This window comes from Caenorhabditis briggsae (genome assembly GCF_000004555.2).
Source record: "Caenorhabditis briggsae complete genome, chrX, whole genome shotgun sequence".
NCBI lineage: Eukaryota > Metazoa > Nematoda > Chromadorea > Rhabditida > Rhabditidae > Caenorhabditis > Caenorhabditis briggsae.
In genome coordinates, this window is record NC_013491.2 from 4,657,167 (window position 1) to 4,683,987 (window position 26,821).

At 38.9% G+C, this 26,821-nt stretch overlaps 3 protein-coding genes across 3 annotated transcripts in view; all 3 read right to left on the bottom strand.

Moving 5' to 3' along the window:
• Positions 1-371: 371 nt before the first annotated feature.
• CBG02178 lies at positions 372-9,352 on the bottom strand (the record flags this gene model as incomplete). Its single annotated transcript, XM_045239099.1, has 13 exons — positions 372-453; positions 525-598; positions 1,069-1,226; positions 1,275-1,360; positions 1,405-1,587; positions 1,635-6,468; positions 6,935-7,168; positions 7,228-7,347; positions 7,395-8,051; positions 8,110-8,208; positions 8,254-8,502; positions 8,763-8,901; positions 9,323-9,352. 13 exons carry the CDS (start codon positions 9,350-9,352, stop codon positions 372-374), a joined length of 6,945 nt encoding a protein of 2,314 aa, XP_045092045.1.
• Positions 9,353-10,346: 994 nt separating this feature from the next.
• On the bottom strand, positions 10,347-12,722 carry CBG02179 (the record flags this gene model as incomplete). The annotated part of the gene is made up of 9 exons (XM_045239100.1): positions 10,347-10,524; positions 10,580-10,681; positions 10,735-10,885; positions 10,960-11,081; positions 11,133-11,211; positions 11,339-11,469; positions 12,093-12,202; positions 12,261-12,371; positions 12,420-12,722. The coding sequence occupies 9 exons, from the start codon at positions 12,720-12,722 to the stop codon at positions 10,347-10,349; spliced, it is 1,287 nt and encodes a 428-aa protein (XP_045092046.1).
• Positions 12,723-20,904: 8,182 nt separating this feature from the next.
• Positions 20,905-26,821, bottom strand: part of CBG02180 — a gene marked incomplete at both ends in the record, with an annotated part of 6,615 nt that continues 698 nt past the window's right edge. Inside the window, 9 exons of the mRNA XM_045239101.1 lie at positions 20,905-21,067; positions 21,118-21,308; positions 21,360-21,708; positions 21,754-22,159; positions 22,376-22,557; positions 22,608-22,939; positions 22,986-23,193; positions 23,265-23,575; positions 23,718-23,886. Coding sequence (XP_045092047.1) covers positions 20,905-21,067; positions 21,118-21,308; positions 21,360-21,708; positions 21,754-22,159; positions 22,376-22,557; positions 22,608-22,939; positions 22,986-23,193; positions 23,265-23,575; positions 23,718-23,886 — 2,311 coding nt within the window. The remainder of the gene's footprint in view (positions 21,068-21,117; positions 21,309-21,359; positions 21,709-21,753; positions 22,160-22,375; positions 22,558-22,607; positions 22,940-22,985; positions 23,194-23,264; positions 23,576-23,717; positions 23,887-26,821) is intronic.

Sequence of the window (26,821 nt, forward strand, 5' to 3'; positions counted from 1 at the left end):
GGTAAGAAAAATGTCCATAATAATAAGACTCACGGAGTGTGTGTGTCGCGGCTAGCACCACTCGCCCCGAGAAAACTGATACAAAACTGATAACGAGCGTGGTGCCCGTAAGCGAGCGATTTCCTTAAAACGATTAGGAATGTTGAAAAATCAGACGCAGACATCGAAACGCTAGCTGATAAGTTGGAAACTTGGAAAGAGTGCTTCACACTTTGCTAACATACAACCTCCAGATGTGGGTGGTAAAATGATAATGAAATGGGTGATTCACAAAACACAACCCTGGAGAGAAACCCAAATAATTATTTTAAGAATATCGAGAAGTTAGATGATTTATTCAATTTACACTGTATCAAAAAAACTAGGGGTTATTAGGAAGTTGGCTTTGAGTTGTTGTTGTTAATGTATTTGGAAGCGTCCTCGATGATGTCACTATTGAAAGTAGAATCAGAGCTGGAAAAAAAACCGGAAATTGAAAAAAAAAGCATTTTACTCAAATAATGTCTAGTAATAAAAATTTATACCTTTCTGTCGGTGATACGAATACTAACGCAGCGACACAAGCCGTAGCAAGGAAATGGGAGACTTCTTCCAGAACCTGGAAAAATTAAGAAAATGAGTTATGACTCATACAATACCAAGATATACGAAAAAGTATATTTTTGTTGATTTTCGGATCTTTAGACCATTCTGGAGCTCGGCTATCATGTTTCCGATCACTTTTAAAACTTTGGAGGATGTAAACCAGACCTAGATTATAAACTTTGCATTCAAAGATTTTTTCAAAATTCCTGTTTTTCAGCTATTTGCCTATTTATGAAAGGGGCCTATTTTTGGCCCGTTTTGTATTGAAAACGTGAAAAAAGGTGTTCTTAAGTAATCGGCAAATATCTGAGAAATTGGGAATTTTCAAAAATGCTATGAATGCTAATTTCACAATCTACGTCTGTTTTACACCCTCCAAAAACTTTAAAGTGCTTGGGAACATGACAGCCGAGCTTCAGACTTTTGAAAATGGTCAATGGCCAAAAATCTTTCATTCTCAGGTTTTGTGAAGCTGAAAATTACCGAAGAAGTCGGTGGATGTTCCGAAGGATTCAAACTGGAAGAAGTGTCCGTTGAGAAATTCACGTTTGTCGGAACAGGATCGTATATATCCGTACATAAGCTGCAATCGCTGGATTCGGGAACCAGACTGGATCCCCAAGGCGTGGGCCGAGGTTTTTCTGCAAATTTCAGTACAAATTATAGTCTTTTTTCCACGAAATACATACCAATTTGTAGTTGTTGACATGAATTAGGCAGATTCAAATGTTTGTCGGAATCGTCGTCACCTCTCGAACGCTCAGGCACTAAAGACCTGAGAAATTTAGAAGTTAACACCTAATTAGAGATAGTAATTACCTGGAAACGGTGGGGATGTCAGACACGAGGTGCGAAATGGAAGCGGATTGGTTGTTCATGATGGTTGAAGGCTCGAAAAGAAGTTGGGTATCAGGATCCACGATTTCAAAAGTCTGATTGTCATCAACAATCTTGTCGGAGATTTCCTTGGTTTGACTAGAGTCGAAAAGATGGTTTTGAGTCCTAAAAATTGAAATTTTCAAAAAGTCTACAACTCCAGAAGTAAATACCTTGGCTGAGCGCACATAATATCCTCTTCTAGACGTGACGATCCACCCTGACTTGTTCCGTCTTTTACAATCGCGTCCATTGGGTCAGTTGAGTCTCCTGGCGGAGTACTGTACATTTCTTCATCTTCCAGAATCGATTCCAATGACTTAGGTGATGATTTTAGGACGGATGGGGAAGTACTGTATGAGTCAGATAGTGGTGGCGGGACTGCTGGAGAAATACTGTATATATCTTCGACTTCCATTTGTAGCTCCAACTGAGACGTGAGCATAGTTGAGGCAGAAGCCATCGCAGAAAGCAATTGATCACCGATCAAGTTCTCCAGGTATGACACACAAAGATCCTCGAAATTGAGAAAAACTTCTGTCGCGGAGTTCGTGGAGTTTGGAGCCGTACTGTTGGTTTCCGATTTGATTTGGGATGTAGAGAGCTCCTCAATCGAATCAGTCAACACAGTAGGGGGTTGTTGGTCATTTACTTTTTCGGGTACTTCGCTTCGTTCCTCTACGTCTTCGGACATGTGACTTTGTTTCCGAAGAGAACCTTCATCGTACATATCTTCTGCTGCCACTCTATCTTCTTCTTCCACTACACCATTCAACAAGATTTCCACCTTCTCGACAACCTCTTCTTCTTCACAAGCGACTCCTTCATTCTCGTTGCTAACCAGAACATCACGGTTTGGCTCCTGAAGCTCCTGTACGAAATCATGATGGTCGTTTCTGAAATCATGAAGATCGACTTGGTTGGAAATTTTTTTGTGTGAAGCGTACTCCTGGTTGACTTCCAGAATTGGAGGTTCTTGGTGCTCACAATTTCCTCCATTTGCTTTGTACCCGTCTTTGATCTCTGCTTTGTCCGTATTTGCTGCTGACACTACTTCTTCTTCTTCTTCCACAATGCCATTCAACAAGACTTCCATCGTCCCGACAACCTTCACAGCTGATGAAACACAGCTGAGCACAATTTTCTCTTCTGCATAAGCGACTTCTTCATTCTCCGCGAAGACCAGAACACCATGGTTTGGCTCCTGAAGCTTCTGTTCGGAATCATGATGCTCGTTTTCGAAATCTCGAAGATCGACTTGGTTGGACATTGTTTCGTGTGGATGTCCTTCAGCATTTTTCTGGTTGACTTCCAAAATTGGAGGTTCTTGGTGATGACATTTTTCTCCATTAACTTTGTGACCGTCGTTGGTCTCTTCTCCATCCGTATTTGCTGCTGACACTACTTCTTCTTCTTCCAGAATGTTGACTTCCATCGTCTCGATAATCTCCACAGCTAATGAAATACAGCTGAGCACAACTTGCTTTTCTGCATCAGCGACTTCTTCATTCTCCGCGCAGACCAGAACAGCATGGCTTTGCTCCTGAAGCTCCTGTTCGAAATCATGATGCTCCATTTCACAATCTTGCCAATCTACGGGTTCATTGACATCATTAAACAAAGTTTCATGTGAGTCTCCTTCAACGAACTTCTTCTCATTGGCCCTCAAAATTGGCAACCATACACCTTGGGGCTCACGTTCTTCGTCGTTTTCTTGTAATCCGTCTTCAGAAACCTCCATCCTTTCGATTTGTTCCGAAAAGGTACCCTCTCCGTCCATATCTGCTGCTGTCACTCCATCCAACAAGTTTTCCATCGTCTCCACAACCTCCGTAGCTGATGAAACACAGTTGAGAACAACCTCCTTTTCATAAGCTATTTCATCATTCTCCCCGCATACCAAAACACCATGATTTTGCTCCTGAAGCTCTTTTTTGACGGTGTGATACTCGTTTTCATTTAGATCGACGGGGTCTTCGTTCTGCAGCTTTTGGAGTGAGCCACCAAAATGAGATACTTTTACTCTTCTAGTTTCAGTTTCGTTTCCAGTTTCAGTCTGCTCACGATCCATAGAGTTTGAAATTTCAAAAAGCAAACTTTCCACAACGTCAGTAATGCATAGGATATCATTCAATGTCATTTGAACTTCTTTTTTTTGCACTGAATCGTCGTTCGGATCTGTCGAAGCTTGGCCATCGTTTTCCAATCCGAAATTTAACACGGCCACATCCTCCAATCCATTGGCTTTCTTCAAAGACGACAGATTGTTCGCTTGTTCCACATTTTCCACTTCAAAGTCCTCAACAGGGCCTCGGACCAATTCCATAGCGCACATCGTTTTGCTGTCACTCAAAATCTGAAAATCGACATCCTGGTGCTCATGTTCTGCGGCATTTCTTTTGTATCCGTCTTCAGCTATTTCCACATCTTTGCTTCTATCCTCTCCGTCCATATCTGCTGCTGTCACTTCATATTCTTCTTCCAGCACAGAATTCAACAAGATTTCAACCGTCTCGGCAACCTCCTCTTCTACACAAGTGACTTCCTCATGCTCAGTGCAGGTCAGATCGTCATATTTGTCTTCCTGTAGCTTTTCTTCATAGGCGTGATGCTTGTTTTCATGAAGGTCAACTAATTCTTCGTTGGAAAATGTCTTGTATTTAAAGCCAACGTGAGTCACATCCATCATTTCAGTCTCTTTTTTCGGTTCATCCACGTTTCCAGTAACAGTATCTTGTCCAGTTTCAACCACTTCTTCAGTTTCCTTCTTTTCACTGTCCGTCGAATTTGACATTTCAAGAAGAAAGCTTTCTACAACATCCACAATGCATACGATATCATTCAAAGTCTCCTGGATTTCTCCTTGTTGCACTAAATCGTCGTTCAGATCTGTCGAATCTTGGTCATCGTATTCCAACTTGATATCCAATTCTACCGAATCCTCCAATCCACTTTCTGATTCTTCCACGTTCTTCACATTAACTTCAATGATCTCGAAAGGTTCTTGAACAAAATCCACAGCTTCATCTATCTGCCTGATCTCAGCATTGTGGATGATAACATCCAAATTGTCCAGCACGGAGTGCAAAGCCTCCCATGCTTCTGTCGAAAGTTCTGTTTCCAAGAAATTCGGAGAACTTGATGTCGATTGGGCTTCATCTAGAATGTCAGAAGAGAAACACGCATTTTCGGAGCCATTCAGGTCGTAGAGGACTTCGTTTAAAACGCTTTGCAAAACGTTTAGAACGTCTGCTTCATTCTTTTGTTCAGGTGATCCTTCGTAGATTTCCAGTTCAGTTTCAAACTCTGATATCTCTTCGTTATCTAAACGAGCAGCGTCCTCGTCGGCGAGTTCGTCAGCGAGTTGGTCTGCGAGTTCATCAGCGAGTTGGTCTGCGAGTTGATCTGCGACTTGGTCTGCGACTTGGTCTGCGAGTTGGTCGGCGAGTTCGTCGGCAATTTCGTTGGCTAGTTGGTCAGCGAGTTCGCCGGCAATTCGGTCTGCGAGTTGGCCTGCAAGTTCGTTGGCGAGTTTGTTCGTTTCGACTTGGCTGATTGTGTTTGATGTTTGAGGAACACAATCTGGGACGTCATCCAAAACTTTCTGACAATTCATGGTATCCGTTTCCGTTGAGCTAGCATTGAAATACGGATTGTTTTCTGTTTCCATATCACTGATTCTGCTCTCTTGCTCATTCGAAATTCCTTCTTCTGTTTCACTGCATGCATATTCGGTTGATGAAGTTTGAATGTTGATCTTGTTGGTTTCAGCTGGAAGGCTACCCGAAATAATGACGTCCTTGATTTCCTCGCCGTTTCCGTGAAAATTCTCATTTGCAGGGGAATTGAAATTGTGATGGGATTCGGGAATATTTTCCATGAGAGTTTCGGGGTAATTATTAGGGTCAAATTGGGAAGTGGGTTCCTGGAAGAGTTCTTCATCTGGTATGATTGAAATTCCGGGTTCAGAAACCTTTTGGATGGCTATCGAATCATCGGTATCATTTGTTGTCTCTGTATTTTCCTTTTCGACTTGGCTGGCAATGCCATCCAACAGATTCTCGAAAATTTCTTCTTCATCTTGCACTGATCTCTGATCTTCGTCCAGATCTGTGGAAGCTTGGGGATCGTATTCCAATCCGAAATCCAACTCTGTCGCCTCATCCAATTTCTCATCTTCCTCCAAATCGTCCGCTTCCTCCACATCAACATCATTTGGAAAATTCTCGACAGGTCTCTGATCCATTTGGCTTACTGTAGTCAGCAGATTCTCAATAACTTCCATGATGTGAAAATTGGAATCAGCTTCAATGAAATTCTCGCCAAACACACTCTCTGGATTGTTGTTATTGGTTTCCTCTTTAACGTGTGCCAACAAGTTTTCGACTAGATTTTTAATCTCATTATTGGTTTTGAGAATATCTAGATGTTCTCCAGTGACGTCGTCAGAAAACTCATCAAATGAAATTGGCGGTTCTTCATGAATCGTGTCGATTTCCTCGATTTCATGAGTTACCGTAGAAGAAAAGCTTTTGTTGGCAACCAAATTCGAATCCGTAGATTCTGAGGTATCCTGATCCGTATTGCTGTTTTTAAATAGCTGGTTGAGCTGGAAATCTTCTTGAGGATCATTACAATCTTTGATTTCGATGACGTCATTAATCTGGGCATCCGGAGGGACATCTGGACATCCTGGCTGCTGCTTATTCACACGAAAAAACTGGGACTCCTCTTTCTTCCTATTTTCAACATCAGGATTGTTCGAACTCCTGTCTTTTTCACTAATTCCGTTATCAGAAGTACTTCCTATGCGGGAGAATGATAAGTGAAGGAAGTTGTTGGAGTTCACTGCGTCCACGTCAGTATTGTCTTCGCTTTGGGTTTTCAAAAAATCATCGTGAAAAATAGAATTTAGTGGGGATTTTTTGGGGTCCAATTGGCTACACGGTTGATCAAAGTGGTCTAAAGCGTCAGCATATTCCGAGTGATTTGTTAATGTTGAACTTTCTGAAATGAAACTGTCTGAGGTGTGCAAAAACCTATTTTCAGTTGTTTTCCGGCCATTTTGACCATTTTCAAGAGTCTAGAGCTCGACTGTCAAATTTCCGATCGCTTTAAAAATTTTGAGAAATGTGAAACAGACCTAAATTGAAAACTCTGCAATTACAAAGTTTTTGATGATTTCTAATTTTTTAGCTATTTGCCGATTTAGGAAGAACCTGTTTTTTTTCACGTTTTCAGTACAAAAACTTGCCAAAAGTGAGTGTCTATTTGAAATCGCCTACAAACTGGGAATTTTTGGAACATTTCTGTAAATGTGAAGTTTGCAATCTATATCACACCTTTCAAATTTTTCACTGTGATCGGAAACTTGATAGACGAGCTCAAGATTCCTGAAAATGACCGAAATGGCCAAAAATTAACAACAATTTTCGTTTTCGTTAAACGAGCAAGATTCTGTGAGAGCGCTTACCAGAGAGTGACCGTCGCAAACGAATAATGTCTTCTAATGTGAAGGGTTCGGTGTGAAAAACATCTGATGATGACACAACAGAAAATTCGAGATGTTTCTGCTCTTCGGAATGTGCGGATTCTTCAAAACTCTGAGGACGTTCCTTTTTCAAAGTAGCACTCTCCCATTTTTCCACTGATGATTTTCTTGGTGCAATTGGGGGAAACATCACTGTCTGATCTTCATTCTTGGCTTCTGGAAAGTACACTTTCTCGAAACTTTTTTTTTGAGTCCCTAGTCATTTTTAAACTTACCTAGTTTCTCATCCTTTTCAGATTCAATTTCCGTTTCCAAACTCTCCATGGTTTCCGTTTTTCTTTGTTTTTCGATCACATTTGAAACCGGCAAAACTACGGAAACACCTTCTGACACCACTGAAAGAAAAAACTGAAAAAAAATATATATAAACGAATTTTAATACCTTCAGGGGCTTCACTGGGATTTCCTAGTGCCTTTGAGACGTCCATCACCATTTTGACATAATCCTCAATCATGTTGACAAGTACACTTCCAGCAAGAGGAGTGGAGCCTCCAGACGTTTTTCGGCTCGAATTGGGAGATATTGGGAAGTCTTGTGAGGAAAGAGATTGGGACGGAGTAGAGCTTCTAGACGTTTTGCGGGTTGAATTGGAAGATGATCCCTGAATTGAGGAATGCGATTGATGTTCCAAAGGTTCAGAACGATGATTGAGAATTGAAGGAAGTTGGAAGTTGAAAGAATCATTTTCCAACCATTTATAGGATTTATGATCGGGATTTGGAGCGTATTCCACTAATGGAGGATGATTGACCATCACTGCTGAAGGCGGCACATGCCGTTTTACAATCCCCACAATCCTCTTCACCTTGTCATCTGATATCGACCAGCGATCTTCGAATTCGTCGTCACCACCAAGCTCTTCGAAAACTGAATCTGTCTCTTCTAAGACTTTTGCAAACTCCTCTGACACTGCAAACGATTCATCCACCCCAAAATTCAAACTTTCAGAGTCCTCAAAATCGTCATCAGAGAAATTATAAGAGTTGTGGTACTGTCTTTCTGGCATTTTGAAGCTTGAATTTTGAACGAAGGCAGTATCTAAATTTGATAAAGGTAAATTGAATGGTTTTTTGTAAATTCATAATTGATGACTCACCATCACAAGGCGTTGTAAACTTTTCTAATTGCTCGATGCTGCCACTCAAATAGCTATTGATAACCTCTGAAGAAGAGTGCAAGCAATTTTTCATGCGCTCTGAAAGAAGAAGCAACTAATTATCAACACTTATCATTGCCTCACCTTCAATATTGGATGGTAGTTGATGAAATAGTTTCGGGGGAAATATCGGAGGTATGATTTTGGAAGTTTCCGGTTGGGCGAGTACGTGTTCTTCAGCACAAAACGTTTCTGTGACCAATTTTTCAGTTTTAGATGGAAGTTGCGAGAGTGTGATGCCATAGTGTGCGGAATCTCCGATTTCGTAGACTAGAGTTCTGCCATTTTGAGTGTGATAGTGAACGGAACTTGGGTGTGTTGGCAACGTTTCTGCTGAAATGGGATTTTCGCAATTTTCATTACCGTACTTCCCCCGTATTTCTGTATTTCTGATAGAAGCCCGTTCCATTTATTTGAACTATATTATCTCGGTTGCTGTAAGAGATATCAAAACTTGTCAACGGATGAAATACTGGTTATAATAGGATAAATAAACTATCGGTGGACAACTATTTGATATCTTTGGAAAGAACCGAAATGATGAATCTCTAAGTGCACGTATCGGATGGACTTCCATTTCGGTAATTGCTCACCTGACGACATAGTGTTATTGCGTCCAAAAATGATTCTTCGGAGCTCTTCCAAATATTCAAAGTACTCGTCACACTGTCGAGATGTATACACATAATTCAGTTTCGTACACGATTCTGATTGGAAATATCTACTGCTACTCTGAAAGGTAGGAGTTACAGTACCGGACAATGAGATATACAAAAACACATTTTTTCTGTTGATTTTTTGGCCATTTTGACTATTTTCAGGAGTCTGGAGCTCGACTTCTATGTTTCCGATCACATTGAAAATGTTCGAGGGTGCAGAACAGACCGAGATTGAAAACTTTGAATTTACAGCATTTTTTGAAAACTCCTAGTTTTTTTTTCAGATATTTGTGTCAATCGAACAACAGTTTATAACCGGGAAACTAGGAAGATTTGAACAATTCTGCGAATGCAAAATTTCCAGTCTAGGTCTGTTTCACACCCTCCGATATTTTCGAATTAATTGAAAACTTGATAGTCGTGCTCCAGACACCTGAAATTGGTGAATATGGCAAAAAATCAACTGAAAAATAAGTTTTTCATGGGTCACTTACCTTGATGTTATAGTCACAGTCAGAATTCATGTGCTAAACAATCAAGTTATCATCTGAAAATTTTAGAAAATTTTTTTATACTGGTAGGTCAGAAATTCTTTTTCAAATTTTGAAGCTTATTTCAAACTAAATAAACCATTTGATAATGACTGACTGCCCCACAAAAAAATTTGAGAAGTCAAAAATGAAGAAATGTAAAGACACAGAGAGTAGAAACCAATGATAACCCATCAGTTAAGAAATATTTTCCGCATTATCAGCAAACTTTTCTCCATTTTTTGCACATGTTTTATGGTCGTATTAATAAAAGTTGAAGAGAGCGTTGCAAATTCCAGCAGTTTCAGAAATTTTCTTTGCTGTAAACAAACAAAAAAGTAGATTGAAATTTATTTTAAAAAAATTTTGAAGGCGTGAGAAAAATTTTGAAGCATTGTTGTCATGACTTAGTTTTCGGAACATGTAAGCAAGATGAAGAAAGAGTGATTGGCAGGGCAAAAATTGGGCACACAAATTATTATCGAGTAGTGGGGAAGCATATGGTCTCAGGATAAGGAGGAAAAGGATTCTAAGAAAAATTCGATAAGAAGTTCAAATTAAAAAATCATAAAAATTACTCCAATTGAAAGAAAATCACACAATTGAAAAAAAAAGAGTAGATCATCATACAAAAAAACCAGTCATCAAAAAAAAAGGTTTAGAATCACAAAAAAGGGTGAAAGACATAAATAATACCGTGAAACCTGTATTACAAGGGCTTTTCTATTAACGGGGCCTTTCAATAAGAGAGTTGCTTCTATTTTTTCAGATGCCTTGTTAAAGGATTCATTCTATCAAAGTGGCAAAAAGTGATATAAAAGAAATCCTTCTGTTAAATGAGCCCCCCCCCCCCCCCCTCTAAACAAGGGGTCGGCCGTTCTATAGAAGTTACTCTTCTATGAAAGAAGCTCTGCTAATGTAGGTTTAACAGTAATAAAATGGATAGGAAAGGGTGGAAATTTGGAAATGATTTGGAAAAAAAGGTCCATTATTCTTGGGTAATCAATCGCAACCGCTCACAGTGCGCACCGGCAATTTCTGCCAGCACACCGGCGAGAATGTCATGATCATATTCCGAAATATCGGTTGAAACACTTCTATCAGTGTATTCGTGCAACGTGCAGTTTTCATCAACGTCAATATCGGTCATGTCGAGACGAGGTATACTGAAACGACAAAACTTGTCGTTATAGGATAAAGTCGGCAAAAGATAATCTTCACTTTAGAGGATGCATGATATTGGTCTCATAGTCGCTTAGATTGACATTTCCGAATCGAACTTCTAGATCTTTCAAATTCTCTTGTAGTTTCTCATTGTGCATTCTGAAATTTGGATTGAAACTCTACTAAAACTAAAACTAAATCTAATTTCTCACTTCAATGCGTCAATTTCACCATATGCCTCGATCAACTCCTGATTCAAATTATCAATCTCTTCTTCATTCTTCTTTTTGGCAACTGCCAAATCCTCCTTCTCCTTTTGAAGTGAATCCAGGGCAATACTAATTTCCTCGGTTTTCTCTACCACTAAAATAAATTCAAATTTCTGAAATCAGCCATTTTAATCATTTTTCGTTTTATACCTGCTCTGGAATTCTCACTTTGCTTCGCAAACTCTTCCCCTTTCTTCTTATTTTTCTCCACGATTGACACATAATTTGCTTTCATCTCTTTCAGTTTTTGCTTCAATTTTTCATTCTGCTCTGCGTATTTCTTAGCCAATCTAAATTCAAAAGAGAATCGTACATAAGAAAAAGGACAGGTGCTTTCTTACTCCTTCCTCTCCTTGCTGGACCCTTTTAGCTTCGTGGTCTCTTTCTTGGGCGTTTCGAATACCTCATCTAACTCGTCATCTGTAATATAAAATTTCGTTGCACTCATGAATTCGAAATTTCACCTTTCATTGCTAATCCGTTTCCTTCCACTTGGTCGGGTTCTGCAAGGAATTTGCTTATAAGGGTACTAACGAGTGGGGCTTACCTTCAGGGTAATCGGATTCTACTTCCTCCTCGCTAGGTTCCGATTCTGGAATTTCTGAAATTTCCATCGATTGTGTAGGATGTTTGTGTTCCAAAGGACCAGGTACATCTCGGAGAAGTGCTCGTAGGCGTCTGTAAATTTGGTGATACCGTAAATCCCTTGAAGTTGAACGGCATCTTTAATAGAAGGGGCCTTCAATAGAACGGCCTTCCGATAGGGGCTCTGAGAAATAGAAGCGCACCTATGACAGAGGAGTCTCCTCAGATTATGTAGTTTGAAATTGAACATTTCCATACGTTTTTTTGTAGAAAGTATTCCAGAAGTATGTTAAAACATTTTCCAAAAGTATGTTGAAGCCGAAAAACGCAAAATTTTAGCGAAAAAAGTTTCGGAATTCTAAAATAGAGGAAAATTCAGAGATCACAAGAATTTTAAGGATTTTCAAGCCCTTAATCACCTTGTACTCCTCGTACCACGGAATCGTTGTACCCTCCAAATTAAATGCCCTAAAACAAGTATTACTGTAACAAGTTTTCAAATTTCATGCCAAAAATCTGTTATCATATTTTGAATTCCCCATCGACACTACACCAGACGCTGTTTTTCCTGCTTTTCTCACATTTACCCGCTAATTAGACGCTCTCCGTTCCCTTCTAACGAAAAACAAAAACAACCAGCGTTATGATAACAATTTTAGGTTTTTAGTGCTATACGATACCCCACAGAGATTCGAAAATTCGCCGAAACCACTCACTCCAACTCCTTGGATTGAATAGCAATCAGGTTCTCCTTCGCCATTTCCTTTCGCTTGATTGATGTCAGCGTGCGAGCCAAATGTGTGTCGTTCAACTCGGTGGGGTGATACTGAAATGCACTTTTGTGATATTTGGAAAATTAATACTCAAAAAAATTTTTTAATCACCTGCGCGGTTACAATTCGCTCCAGGAAAGTCTCTCTTTTCTCGGCATCTCGTTGCATCCGTTTCATCTCAGTGCCCATTTTTCTCATATCTTTTTCGTAGCCAGCCACTTTCTGCAATAAAGTTTTATATATAAAAAAGTGAAAAAGCCTTAAAAGAACCTTTTTCGCTTGGAACAATTCGTCTCGCAAATCGGTCAACTGCTCGCGGCTCTCCGAGCGGCCATACTCAATTTTTGGCAGAGGCCTCGTTTCCGAATTCGATCTTTTCATGGACAATTTCATGTGTTTGGTGGCCGTGGGAAGACGTCCATTGGCAAATGATGGCAGGGCGAAATCTACGGAAATGTGGGGTTGATAGATTGATTTGATGGGGACGGAACTTACTGGAAGTTGGGGGTCGAGAGCTTTTATGGGCGGTTTTTGGTCGGTCGAAGGTCTGAAATGTTGGAGATAAGGAAGCATGAAAGAATAGGGATGATTGAAGTCTATGGATATCACATAAGGTTTCATTTTACATTTTTTTCTCACAAAAGTTCTAAACTGAAATTTTACTTACCGTAAAACCTCTAATAGAACGACACCCGGATCGTCCACTTTGAGCCTATATATCTCATTTACTGTGAAAGATATCAAAAAGTGGCTAATTAAAAAAATGTTGCTGATATCCTGATAAACATTTTACTAGTTAACCACTTTTTGATGTCTTCCAAAAGAAGTGAGATATATAGGCTCAAAGTGGACGATCCGGGTGTCGTTCTATTAGAGGTTTTACGGTAGTATATCAAAATGTCTGGAAATGCTAAACCGAAAAAATGTACTTCATATCATAAAAAACATATTTTCAGTAAATTAATAGACAGTATCAGTCAATGAGATATACAAAAACATATTTTCAGTCACTTTTGGTCATTATGACCATTTTCAAGATTCTGAATCTTGGCTGTCGTGTTTCCGGACGCTTCGAAATTTCTGGAGGATGTAATACATACCTAGATTAAAAATTTTGCTCTTACAGAATTTTATGGAAATCCATGACTACGCATTTTCTTAAAAATTCTGTTTTGCCAAAATTTTTAGTCCAAGTCCGTTTTACACTCTCCACAGTTTTTAAAAGTGTCGGCCACTTGACAGCTGAGCTACAGACCGTTGAAAATAGTCAAAGTGACCGGGAATCAATTGAAAATCTAAATAAACCATACTTTTAACGGGCCGGGCTTTTTCCGGAATTTTGGAGGCTCGGGCCCGGCCCGACCCGGCGGGCCCGTCATTTCACTAGTTTCGAAATTTTCAAAAAACACATAAGGGGCGACCCTTTTGTAATTTTTTTCGACCAAAAAATTTTTTTTCGAGTTTTTCGATCTTTTTTGATCAGACAGACAAACGATCCGAAATACGAAAAAAAAAATGGAAAAAAATTATATTGAGAGCTTAAAATTTGGCTCAAAAATACAGAATTTTTGACACCGGGCATTCCGGGCAGGGCCCGGGCCTTGAAAATTTCCTCAGGCCCGGCCCGGCCCGGAATTTTACAAGTATGAAATAAACCCTTCCAACAGTACCTTTCTCATTGCATCTGCTCGATCTTGAGCCTCTTTTGAAACAACAGGTGGTAGTTTGCCTGGAAAAACTTAGTACATTGCATGACTCTCGCCCGCCGTTTCTTCCGGAAACGACAATTTCGTAACATGTCTCGTTTTCCGTGTCTCAAGGCTATATACATGTTCGTGTTTGAAATAAATGAGTCCTAGAAAGATTAAGAAGATCGGAATATGATGAAATAATACATAAAATATTAACTTAATGTTCTAGGAATTTCGAAATTTCATATTCAAATTATCACTACAAACTTTAGGAGTAAAGGATGAAAACTAAAGTTTATTATAATTTTTGTTCTAGTTTGGTCATAATGACTAGTTTCAAGAAAATCAAAATACCAAAATAATAACTATTAAAACACCAACCTGTTGCAGCAGATGTGGATTTTGACCTCCTTGGCTTAGCACTGACATTTCTACCGTTTGGCAATGGCATGAATCAGAAATCAACACCGACGACCACGAAACATCAAAAGTCGAAATTGAGTTAGACACAGAATACAACAAAATAATATAAGCCGTCGAGTGCAACAAACAGAAGTGCCGGCTTCTCCTCCTCCTCCTCCTCGCTCCTTTTCTCTGTGTAATGAGCAGGTGGATGGCGGTTGCTCAGGCAACCTCTGCGACTCTTCGTTTCTTTTCTCCGCCTATTCCCACACACCACGTCTCGACCCTCATGAAGCGTGCCGGCGGTGGTGGCGAGTTTAATCAAGTCGCACCCGCACACACATACACGAGCATGTATAAAACATTTGTTTCGAACTCTTTGAAGGAAAGCGAATGGCCAGAAGTGAACAGGAAACGAGAATTTCTGATGAGAATTGAGAAAAGGTGCGAAATGTGCTGTTCAAAATTTGGTTTGTATGAAAAGGTGTTGAAAGAGCGAGAGCCCTTAGAAGTTGTCGAAAGAGTAGCAGGATTCGGAGTGTGAAATGATTTTATTCTTGCATTTTTATAGTCTTTGTTAGGAGCTGAACTAAAATTCTGTCTACTGAAAAACTGAACATTGAAATTAGTTCTATCATTGTTTGCTTTGGGCCTCAAAATGAATTTGTTCTTTAAACATAATCCTGATTCTGAAATAATATTTTTATTAATGAATATAAGCTTGCTCCTTAAATGTTATTTTGGTCCTTTTCCATTTTTTCTCTACATGGTGCGGCAAAGTATGGTAACACATTCAAAAGATGTAACCTTTGCAAAATGGCCCTTATCAACAAGACAAACTTTAAAAATGTATTTAATAATTTCTAAAAATGGTATTACCAATGGTGGCCTTTCTTCCTCACAACATCCATGAGTTTCTCTGAGAACGCCTCTATTGTGGCACGGGTGTATTTTGGGGATAAATTGTTCTACTCTGATGTGAGTCTAAACTTTTCTCCAGTGACTCAATTGAAATGTGGAGATTTTTTCACTCCAAATTTTTTAAACTAATTCTGTGGGGCGTGGAAAATAAGGTAAACATTTGGAGTTGAGTCTGGATAACGAAATCACAAAGACAATGGTTATAGCAGTATGGATTAACCATAACTTGAGATTGCGCTATTTTTAAACTATAAATTGCTTGTGGGTCGAATAGTATGAACGAGTTTGTTCTGGGAGCTTCAATTTTGGAAATGCAAAAACGATTCAGAAGATGATGACGCGGACGAATTTGGTAAGCTAAAAATACAATATTGAGATTTGATTTGGTGATAAGAACCAAATCCAAGAAACTTTCAGCTCCTTCCACCAAAAATTTTTACAACTTCTGGATTTGCCAATAAAACAGCATCCACATCTCAAGAGCATCGAGTACTCAAGGACTACCCGATATCGCTGTTTTGTATTTTTAAAATAATTTTCAAATCTTTTTTGTGTTCCTTTTTTTTGGATTCTTAAGCCAACGTTTGATGTTACAAAAATAATTTAAAACGTTTTTCGCGTTCCCCACCTTTAAGGTGTATTGATGCCCCAGTTAAAAAAAGATTCAAGTTTGCAAAAAGATCTCTAATAGAAAGCGACCCAAACCATATATCTCGGTTCCTGGGAAAGATATAAAAACTCTGCCAACATTTCATATAACGACAAACATGATGTCAGTTGATCGGTTTTACAGAAAATGAATTTACAGAATCAAAGTTGGATTTTTTCCACTCTTGGAAATCCTTACCTTGCCTGTGAGTTGCTTTTCTTCATTTCCTTTATCAATCCAAAAACGTGTTTCCCTATATGTCTATCTGGTTTCTATTTAGCTCCTGTATTTGAAACAAACTTGTCAATGGGACTTCAGTGAAACGATAAAATCTTGATGGTCCGTTGAAGCAAACACACAATTCCTTTGACAAACCTTATTTGAAGCTTTTGATGGACCACTGACCGACAAAATTGTATAAAATTAAACAAGCCTAAATTTTCTCAAATAATGCAAAACGGTGACGAGTCACACGTTTTATATTTTGGGCCGAGGCACGCCTGGGGGGTTTTCGGGGCCGAAGCACACCTAACAATAGCGGACTGAAGAGGATGGGCCGAAGCGTCATCATTCTGACCGCCGCGGGGTTGAACCAGTGAGTACGAGGACCGAAGTACCGCACACAACCACACAACCACGCTGCTGCTGAGAGAGGGGGCCCCTTGACTCGCATATGAATAGGAGGGGAATAGGAGGGGAGGGGGAGAGGAAGGGAGAGAAAAGGAGGAGATGGCCCGTGCGATGAGAAAACAGGAGGAACACAGTGGTCCGCACTAAAGAACGCACACACACACACACACTCGTTCAAGTGAAGGGTCTCGTCAATTCTATTTTTTAATGCTTTAACCTTCTTTTTTGGGCACATAATTTGGAGGGTGCAAACATTTTAAAAATTCGTATTTTTCGAGGTGTTTCGTACCCCTCCAATTGAGGATTTTGCACTCCTAAACTACCCTAATGACCCCAAAATTATTTGTCTATTTTTACAGAAAATATAGCTAAATAACCTTTGAATCATACCGACACACCGTAAAACCTGTAATCGAAGGACCCCCACACTGTTTGACCTCAATTATCTCAATACCTTTGAAAGATTTCAAACGGCAATTGGCAACACATTTTTGAAATTATAGTGATAAATTTATCAGTTGACAACTTTTTCATATTGCTCACAGAAACTGAGAAAAATTTGCTTGTAATCCTTATACTACTATTACATAAATGCAGTTATTTGAATGTTATAAAATTCGTAAATTGATCCAATGTTCTTAGGCATCTGTTTTTTGTCTATCCTGGGCCTTTATATATACCGTAAAACCTTCAATATAAGGGCCCCTAATTTTCTACTTTGAGCCCATATATCTCGGTTCGTGTAAGAAATTTCAGAAGGTAGCTAAATAATAAAATGATGCTGATGTTATGATAAACATCTCATCACTTGACCACTTTTCTATATCTTTAATAGAAACCGTGATACATATATGGGCTGACGACGTTGACGACGGTTTGGGTGGCGTTTTTTAGAGTGATTCCGGTAGTTGTTAGTTTTTTTAATGAAGAAATTGCTTAAATGGATAGAAATCTTTCATTAAGAAAAAACCATCAAGATTCAGTATTAGGGAATATTGATAATAAAAAAAAACTTTAGGCGTCTAAAATATATTATGATAGTTTCTAAAACTAAAAGCTTCTTTTTTTACAGCTGACCATTATTTGTTAGCCAACATCCTAGACAACTTTTAAAACGTCGCAATATATTATTATGCAACTTATTTGCCACAGAATTTAAGCAAAAATAATGTCAACTACAGAAATGAAGCTCTAGTTTTGTTTAGTATTAGTTCATTATTGTAGACCATTCTTTCAGACACCCAAAGTTAGAAAGCAAAAAAAAACAAAAAAGTTTCCACACATTTCACATTACTATGCGCTACATGCAAAATTTTTCATATTGTACTTTTTGTCTTCTGGGACCTCAGCTAGAAGAGAAAGATGTGAAGACGTTTTAATTAATGTAATATGCATTACAACTTTTTCTTTGATTTCCTCTACATCGTGTTCAACTAGCGGAGAAAACGGGAGGGCAAAACTGCAATATGAGCCCACAATTAAGGGGCGACCCACCCGCCCACCCAAGGCTGTCAAATTGAAGACCGCGGTTGTCTGGATACAGTTGAAAATCTCAGACAGTTTTTTTGCGGCCCGGAATTTGACAGTCTTTGTCGCCCCTTGTTTAAATGCAAATTCCACCGTAAAAGCTTAAAAAAAGATAGAAGGGAGAGGAAATTTGGAAACAGATAAGCTCATCGGAAAGCAAGGAAACATTCAGATGAAGCGGAAAAAATTGAGATGACTTTTTGAGACATCTCAAAATATCTCAATTACAAATCACATTTTCATGGAATAAAGACATTGGGATCTAGTGTGAGAATAGGAAAAAAATTGTGAGAAAGATAAACTCATCAGAGGGGAGACTTCGGATCCAGACACGTGTCCTTGTTGCGGAAGCCGATCCATTGTCGGATTCATCTATACAAAAATGTGCTTCAGTTTTTAGAACACGATACTTATCATCTAATTTTGATGCGTATTTTGGGTTACTGTACTTACAAAGAGTTTTTAGTTCTTGGAAAATTTTTGAAATTTTCTGACAAGAAGCATTATTGGGAAAGAAATTTAGACTATATCGCAAAACAGGTTTTTGAATTTTTGGATACTTGACTCACTCTACACATAAATCACATGGCAAGTACTCGTTCTAAAAACAATAGTGCATTTTTCAAAATAGAGAAATTGTGCGAGATTCGTTACGATGAGATTCGTTACATGACTTTGTGCGGAAAATACTAATGATACAAAAAACAAAAGAATCAAGGTCTTACTTTTTTATTTTTGTAAAATTAATTGTTGAGTTCGACCACGCAGGATAAGTAGATCTCTTTGATTACGTAGGAAAACGAAACGACGACAAGCAGCTGAAAGACATAATGTACCTCTTAAAAGCATATACACTGGTGAACATTAGTGAGCGTCACTCTATACTTTTGTTCATAACTTTGCTCAAACTTGTCCAATAATCGAAATTTTGGAAATAAAAAATTTTGCTTGTTTGTTTTACCCGTTTTTGGTACACAAAAATGAAAAAAAACTATGAAAAATTTTTTGCTTCGAAACTACGAAGTTTTGTATTTATATTGTAGAGCAATTAAAGACACAAATTCTCTCGAAATTTGAGCAAATTTAAATTATTTTGACCCAAGTTATAGCCAAACTCCTGAACCATACCTTTTATGCTCCAGTGAGCACATCTCTAGAGCAAGTGTTCCAAACCGCTTCAAATTTTTTTTTCGTGTATATTTGATCAACACGAAACAGTTTTCATTAAAAAGCCAATCTTCAAAAAAATTCTAACGGAAAATGGTTTTTTCTTCTGGAGTCATCGTCACGTCTGCGAAGGTTCAGAAGACACAAAATTGATTGAGTTTCAAAAAACTTATATAGTGTTTTGTTGGAAATTTAGCTACATTTAACAAAAGTTTCCAATTATTGGACAAGTTTGAGCAAAGTTATGAACAAAAGTATAGAGTGACGCTTACTAATTTTCGCCACTGTATGACGCTTACACTTGCAATGGACGAGTGTTGATCAAATGATATGGGAGTTGGCATGTTTTGGATGATTTTTCAACACGACTGACAAGAAGCTTTGCTTTCTCTGCTATGGTGGTGAGACACAGCTGAAAACTGCATAGTTACCACAATCTTTGTTTGTTTCTTTTCTTTATCTTCATTTTCTAATATCTCTCATTCCCTTTCAGTCTATTCCCAACCTACGTTTTCTTTGAATCTCTTTGGTTACCCTTATGGACAAATACTTTCATAAGTCGAGAATTGAATTCTACTTCCAACGGGAGAGCACGCGCACTCTGCCAAAAGATTATCGAACATCATTGAACAGATTCAGAGATCGAAAGATCATTTTGGAAACGGAACAAATTTTATGGGTTATTAGAAGTAATAACCCATAAGAAACTTAAAGGTGGGGGGACATGAAACAAATAATGTTCTCGAAATTCCGTTCAAAGATGCCCCTCGAGGAGTTGAACTTGTGAGGGCGATGAATGAGGGCGCGGCGCCGCTACCGACTGAGCCACGCGGGCAAAGAAAAAGCGCACGCCCGATTGCATACATAAAGGCGAGGACGACAGCTGTACGCAGAGTAACATTAAGCGTTGTACACCGTGACGGTAGAATGCATACTCTAGCTACAAAAAAACTACGAAAAATCTCCTGTCCCCCCACCTTTAAACCGCTTGAGAAAATCTCAAACGAAAACTATTCAAACACGTTTTCCTTTTTTCACCATATTCTGTAAAGAACATCTAGTCAATTTCAAAAAGGGTTTGCTCGGTCAGGGATCGCCTGCCTCACAAACTCTCTCCAAAACCTGTATAAAAAGAGAAACGAAAAGAACGAGAAAGCGCTCGATTTGGAATAAACTAACGGTTTATTCTCAAACCAAGGCAACACAAAGAAAAAAAAGAGTCTCAGACTCAGAAAGAACACAAAGAGAGAAACCTAGAACTTTCGTACAATCACCTGCTCATGAACTTGTACTTTCAGAAAGGAATCTGAAGACTAAAAACTGAAACCTAGTAAGCAATTTGACACGTTCACCATCTAGTGAACGGCCACTCAAAAGGAATGACGAAAAACGTCGAAAGAAATCCAGCAAAAAGGGAATTTCCCGCTGCCTGTGCGCTAGGGTGCGCTTGCGCGTGGAGGTATTTGAGGCAATTCCAAAGAGAATTGTGAGGCTTTAAAAGAAGATTCGGAGAGAAACCAGATCAGAATCTGACAATCTGGAAAAACTCATGAAGCGTTTCGATAAGACTTGCAACGCCATTCGCAATCTATTTGTTCAATAACCTGTTTAAAAAGTTTTGCAAAAACAATTTATTCATTTAAACGTAGTATGATCATTGCCATATTGTTGTTGTTAAATCTAAAATGAAAATTCGGCGTGATACGCCCCATGCAAAATTTTAGATCCTAACACTATAATTCGAAACAATTCCTTTTTTTTTTTATTACTAAGCCCAGAAGTTGCGGCCACTGATGGTACACTTGTTGACTTCTTCGGATAGGTCATTGATGAATTTGTCCAGCACAGCTTCTTCTTCTTCCTTCTTCCCAAGGACGTCAGCATACTCTTCGTAGAGCTTCTTAGTTTTGTCTTTGATATGGGCCATATCTCTGGAAAAATATAGTTTTAACTCATATCTACATCATTCATTTTTACTTACTTGTGAACCTTGAAGTTGTTCTGGCCTCGTTTCGCAAGATTCTTCGCTGCGTACAACACATTCGGGACCGATGGTGGACCATAAGACACTTGATGACCAAAAGCCAAATGATAAGTGACATTCATCAGCTCATTCTTCGTCCAATCCGTGTCGTTGACGATCACAGTGTATCGTGTTGGACGAATAGTTCCCTGAAAATTTTATATCTTTCAATTACATGTATTAAGTGAAATGAAACTCACAATCATCGCTGATTGGCAACAGAGAATGAATTCCATCATTCCGTGAGCTGATCCAAGACTTTCCACACAGGTTCCAGATCGAACATTTTGAATCCTGGCGTTACCCTGATTGATATGCTCCGGGAAGATGCGAACGTGTGAGTTTCTTTGTGCGAGAACCATTAGGAACTTTGGCTTGTATCCAGACTCAAAAATGTCGGATGCTTCTCGCATTTCCTCCACTTCTTTCCGGACTTGATCATAGTCGCCTTCTCCTGAGCCGATTCTGTAGATCACAATGGTCTTTGGAAGAGAATCCGTTGCTTTTTTGTATCCTTGGAGGCACTCTCCAAACTTTTCTTGGACATGGCTAAAAAAAGTACGAATGAAAGTTGAAGAAGTCTATTGAACTTACGTGAGTTTGTGAACCCGGCCGTCTTGGAAGTAGGAGAACCCTCCGAGTTGAGTTGCGTGCTTCAGACTGTAGGCCACACCAACGATCGTTGGATCGATTTCAGCATCCTCTTTCAGCTTGTCAAATTTGGACTGGGCTCCGGTATGAGATAACTCGAATCCGATGAACTGAGTATTCTTGTAGAGCTTCTTTCTCATCTCCTCAGGGTTGATGCAGACTTGTCTGTTATTGACAGCATCTGGGACTCCCACATAGAAGTTTGTTCCACCGCATTTGAGGTTGAGTTTGCGAAGGACATTGTCGACGGTCGTCTTATTGCCACCGCATCTTGCCATTTTCATCACGGTTTCGGCACAAAGTTGAAGTGTCTGTTGTCCAATTTTCTCCTCGTAGTACTTCAGAATGTCTGAAAACAATTCTGTCACTATCAAACTACCGTAAACATTCGAATAGAATGGTCCGTTTAGCTTTTATATTTGAATTAACTTATCTCAGTTCCTGTGAAAGCTATTGAAAAGTGGTCAACTGATGAAATGTTTTTGATATTATGATGAATATTTCATCAGTTTGCAACTGTTTAATATCTTTCACGAGAAGCTAGATATATAGGCGCAAAGTTGACGGTTTGATGAGCGTTCTACCCTGGTGTGTTTTCTGACCCTTTTGCGCAGAGCTTGCTTCATCAGATCCTTCGTTCTGGCAAAATCCGAAGGATCGCAGGTCTCATCAATCCACTCGACATCGTGATCCTTGTAAACGATTCTGTGCTCACGGAACTTTGAAAAAAGACAACGCTTGAAGTCGCTGAAAATTATGAGTAGGTACTAAACACTGTAAAAAAGACAAGGACTCACTCGATCTCACGCAGCCCTTTGCAGTAGTCGATGATCATGATGGATCGAAGTTTTGCAGGCTTTACGAACGTTTCTTCGTGCCCCGCAATAATTCGGACATCGGATCCACCGCCAATTACACGGGCTCTGTCCGGGCGAAAGAAGATATGGGGAGGAGCTAAAACGACTCCACGGACAACAACCGGGTGAAGATCCATAATACGAATCTTGAACGCGTCGAAATACTTGTTATTTCGATGCTGTCCCAATTTCATATAGTCCTGGAGGATGACGCGTGTCTGGGAAATATAGTCCAGGGGGAGCGAACTGTTTGCCCCGGTCATGAACTGCTGCTGTAAAAAATTATTTGTAGATGAAACGTGATTCAGAATCACTAACAATTCCAGCAGTCATTTTGTTATTCTTCAGACGTTGTCCTGGAATGATTTCGAGCAGCTCCATTGGATAAAACTCATAGTGCTGTCGTTTTTTAGAGATGACGACAGGCAACTTGGGGAACTTCAATTTGATGTTGTGATGAACCATGAAATACTCTTGCACAGAGATTTCTCTGGCATCTTCTCCTTTTCCGAACTCGAACCGCACTCTGAAAGAAATGTTCAAAAATTCATAACCAGCCGCTTCAAAATCTTTCAAATTCAATTGAAATCTACTTACTTTTCTGCGGATTCTTTGCATATGCTGTCTATTATCACTGTTCGATTCACTTCTTTGTTGAGATGAATCGGTTGGACCACAAGTCCTTTAACAGCAGAATTGAGGTCTGAGAAGACGTATTGACCGAGACGATCACTCTTATAATCTTCCTCGAATTTTCGAAGCTCTTCGGAGTCATAATCGCTGACGTTTCTCTGATCTCTGCGATGATCTCTGTCCTCATCGTAGCGATGACGGTCATCTCGGTGTCTGTCGCGATCTCCATGGCGATCACGACCCCCATGACTGCCTACTGAATGGCGATCTAGTTTCTGATTTTTTTGAATTTCTCTTTTTAGTTTAATTGTAGTTCTCCTTTGACAACCTTCTGCATGGAAGTCTACCTTTCTGATTTTTATGATATCTCCTTCTTACTATTAGTTTAAATGTAATTTTCATAGGACAACCTTGTGCATGGAGGTCTATTTCTTGATTTTTCTGAAATTCCTTTCTCTTTAAAATTTCTTTTTTTTCCATGACTGCTATGTGATTTTTGTTTTGTAGTTCTTTGCTTTCTTCAATAGTTCTTAGTTCAAAGTTTTTCTTTTTTGTGATAGTTCTCTTATGACAACTTGACTGGTACCTGATTTTGGGACCTTATTTTTCAATGTATTAAAACAAATTTCCTTTTCCACAATAGATTTCTCTGTCCACTTCATTGTACTTTATTTTAGTACCTTTTCTCTCTATATGGCTTTTAAAACTTCTTCCTTTTGTTTCAATAGTCTTCCAATGGACCCTATCTGTCATTTTTATAGTTTTTCTTTCTTGTTCCAAAACGTTCGAACGTATTCACCAAAAACAATTGCATTGAAAATAAATTGTTCATTTATTTTTTTGCCTACGATGTTTTGTTAAATTATTAGTTCCAGTTTAAGCCTCGAGATGAGAATAACTATGGTAAACCCAGATACTTAATTTGTCTCATCCAGCTGAATCCTCGCTTTTCTCAGCCGCCATTCAAGTCCATCATATGAGGTTCTTACGAAAGAAGGAAGAAGGTTCGGGACAAAGAAACTCGAGAACATTAAGTAATAGAAAATGAGAAAAATAGTAGTTCATGAAAAGTGGGAATATTATAATAACTATGGAGTGTAGAAAAAAGTGAGCACTTTTTTCTCAATCCGCTATCAGAATATAATTTTTCAGCATTACACAGTAATCAACGTTTTTTTCTCGTGTACTCATCATCATCGTTTTCGCAAATTTCAAGTATTCTGGTCTACTCAGGAAATTTGACAGCCGTCTGGCTTGGCAGTCTTCTTTGTTAATAAGCCCTATTTTTCTGATTATCTCTTCCCCTTATTTCTTTTGATCATTCCTTCTTTCAGTGTATTCGTTCTGTCTTCAGGTATTTCAATAATTTTTCTTTTTTTCAAACAAAAGGCAATACCACTCAAACAGATTATAAGATTGCATTGTTTAGAATGGTATTACATTGTTGATCAAACGGAATGACCGACAACCCTGAATGAAATGTTTTAATTTTTCCGGATTCTAGACAAAAACATAGAACGTATCTCCACAAAAAAGTCAACTAACCCCCAATATGGAACTTCGGGAGAGATTCCACATGTGGAAAATATGTGACATCGAGAAAGCTCATCAACACCTTTGCTCATCAACATTTTGCCAAGTTCAACAACGAGGATTCCGATTTGGGTTTTCCATTGAAATGACGTTGAAATGTTTTTGATATGAATAAAGTTTAATGCATGCAATTCTTAAAATTTATGTGCCAACACGCCAAATACTTCTGACGGATTTTTCAACTCAAAATCTGTTCATTGTTCTCTATTAATATAATTTCTTGTCTCTGGCTTGAGCGCCAAAATTAGAGAGAGCCGTCGAAAAAGTACCATTTTTAGCCAATTTTCAGTCGACAGAAGCAACTTGACAAAATTATACAGTGCGTTTCATAAGTATAGGTTCACCCTTGGTAGACAAGGTGGGAAATCTTGGAGGTTTGAGGTTGTTATAATATTAAAGTCCATGTAAAAATACATATCGCCCACAATTTTTAGACCGCTACTACAAAAAATAAATTTTTTATGTCAGAAAAAGTCTTTTTTTTGAAAAACGAGCGTTTCATAAGTATAGGTTCACCCCCGGAAAATTTAACATTAACAAAGTTTTATTCAATTCAATACTTTGTGGGCTTTCCACCAGTGGAAATAATAGAAAACAAGCGGTTTGGCATGGAATTTAACAACTTCTGGAGGTAAGGCTTCTTCAGGTTCTTCCATGCGTCCACGAGGGCAGTTTGGAGCTCAGAAACGGTCTGGTATTGCTTTCCCTGACCATAAACGACGCGCACGAGTTCAGCCCAAACATTCTCCATTGGGTTCAAATCCGGCGAACAAGCCGGCCAATCCATCACCTTGATTTTTTTGGGCTTTCCTCAACTCAGCACGACACGGCTTCCGTTCCATTGCTTTCTCACTTTTCTCAATTCCTTGGAAATCTTCCTCTTTGGTCTTTCGCCCACCATATTAATAAAACGATTCTCCAACCGACCATAACCATATTCACACATTTTTTCGTGTAAGTTTTACTTTTTTACGGTTGTCTTTCGGTTGTCTCACTTTTCATTTGGTAATATTTCCTACTTCAATATATGCAATCTTCTAAGAAGCTTGCATATCATGCTATTGCTCATTGAGGAGCTCCTTCCCCTCAACTCAGCGAGTGGCAGCGCGCAGGAAAGCGTCAAAGTAGAGATGTCAGAGCAGAAAAATTGATAGAAAATAAGAAAAAGAGTTTCCACGAAAGATAAGAGTAACCATGGAGAACCAGAAACTCAATCCGTTTTGAGCAGCTGAAGCCCCGCTCTTCTCTGGATAGAGAAACCCGAGAACGTAAGATACTAGTAAATGAGAAAAAGAGTAGTTTATTAAGAGCGAGATATCAGAGTAACTATGAAGTGCCCAGACACTCAGTTAATCCCAACCAGCTCAGCATTGCTCTCGTCAGTTGCCTTCCATGTCCATCTAGCAAACGGACGCTTTATTATTCTTTCTTCGGGTCGACTCAGTATAAATGTAAGTTTCTATAACCCTTTCTTCAGCAAATGTTTTGTATATTTTTAGATCATCTTTATCAGTTCATGTTTATCTCCATTTGCAACATCCATCATTTATCTAGCTTGTATAGAAAGAGGTACTGTTTTTTCTTAATTCGTTACCAGAATATAGTTTTCAGCATGGAGAATGTTTGGGCTGAACTCGTGCGCGTCGTATATGGTCAGGGAAAGCAATACCAGACCGTTTCTGAGCTCCAAACTGCCCTCGTGGACGCATGGAAGAACCTGAAGAAGCCTTACCTCCAGAAGTTGTTAAATTCCATGCCAAACCGCTTGTTTTCTATTATTTCCACTGGTGGAAAGCCCACAAAGTATTGAATTGAATAAAACTTTGTTAATGTTAAATTTTCCGGGGGTGAACCTATACTTATGAAACGCTCGTTTTTCAAAAAAAAGACTTTTTCTGACATAAAAAATTTATTTTTTGTAGTAGCGG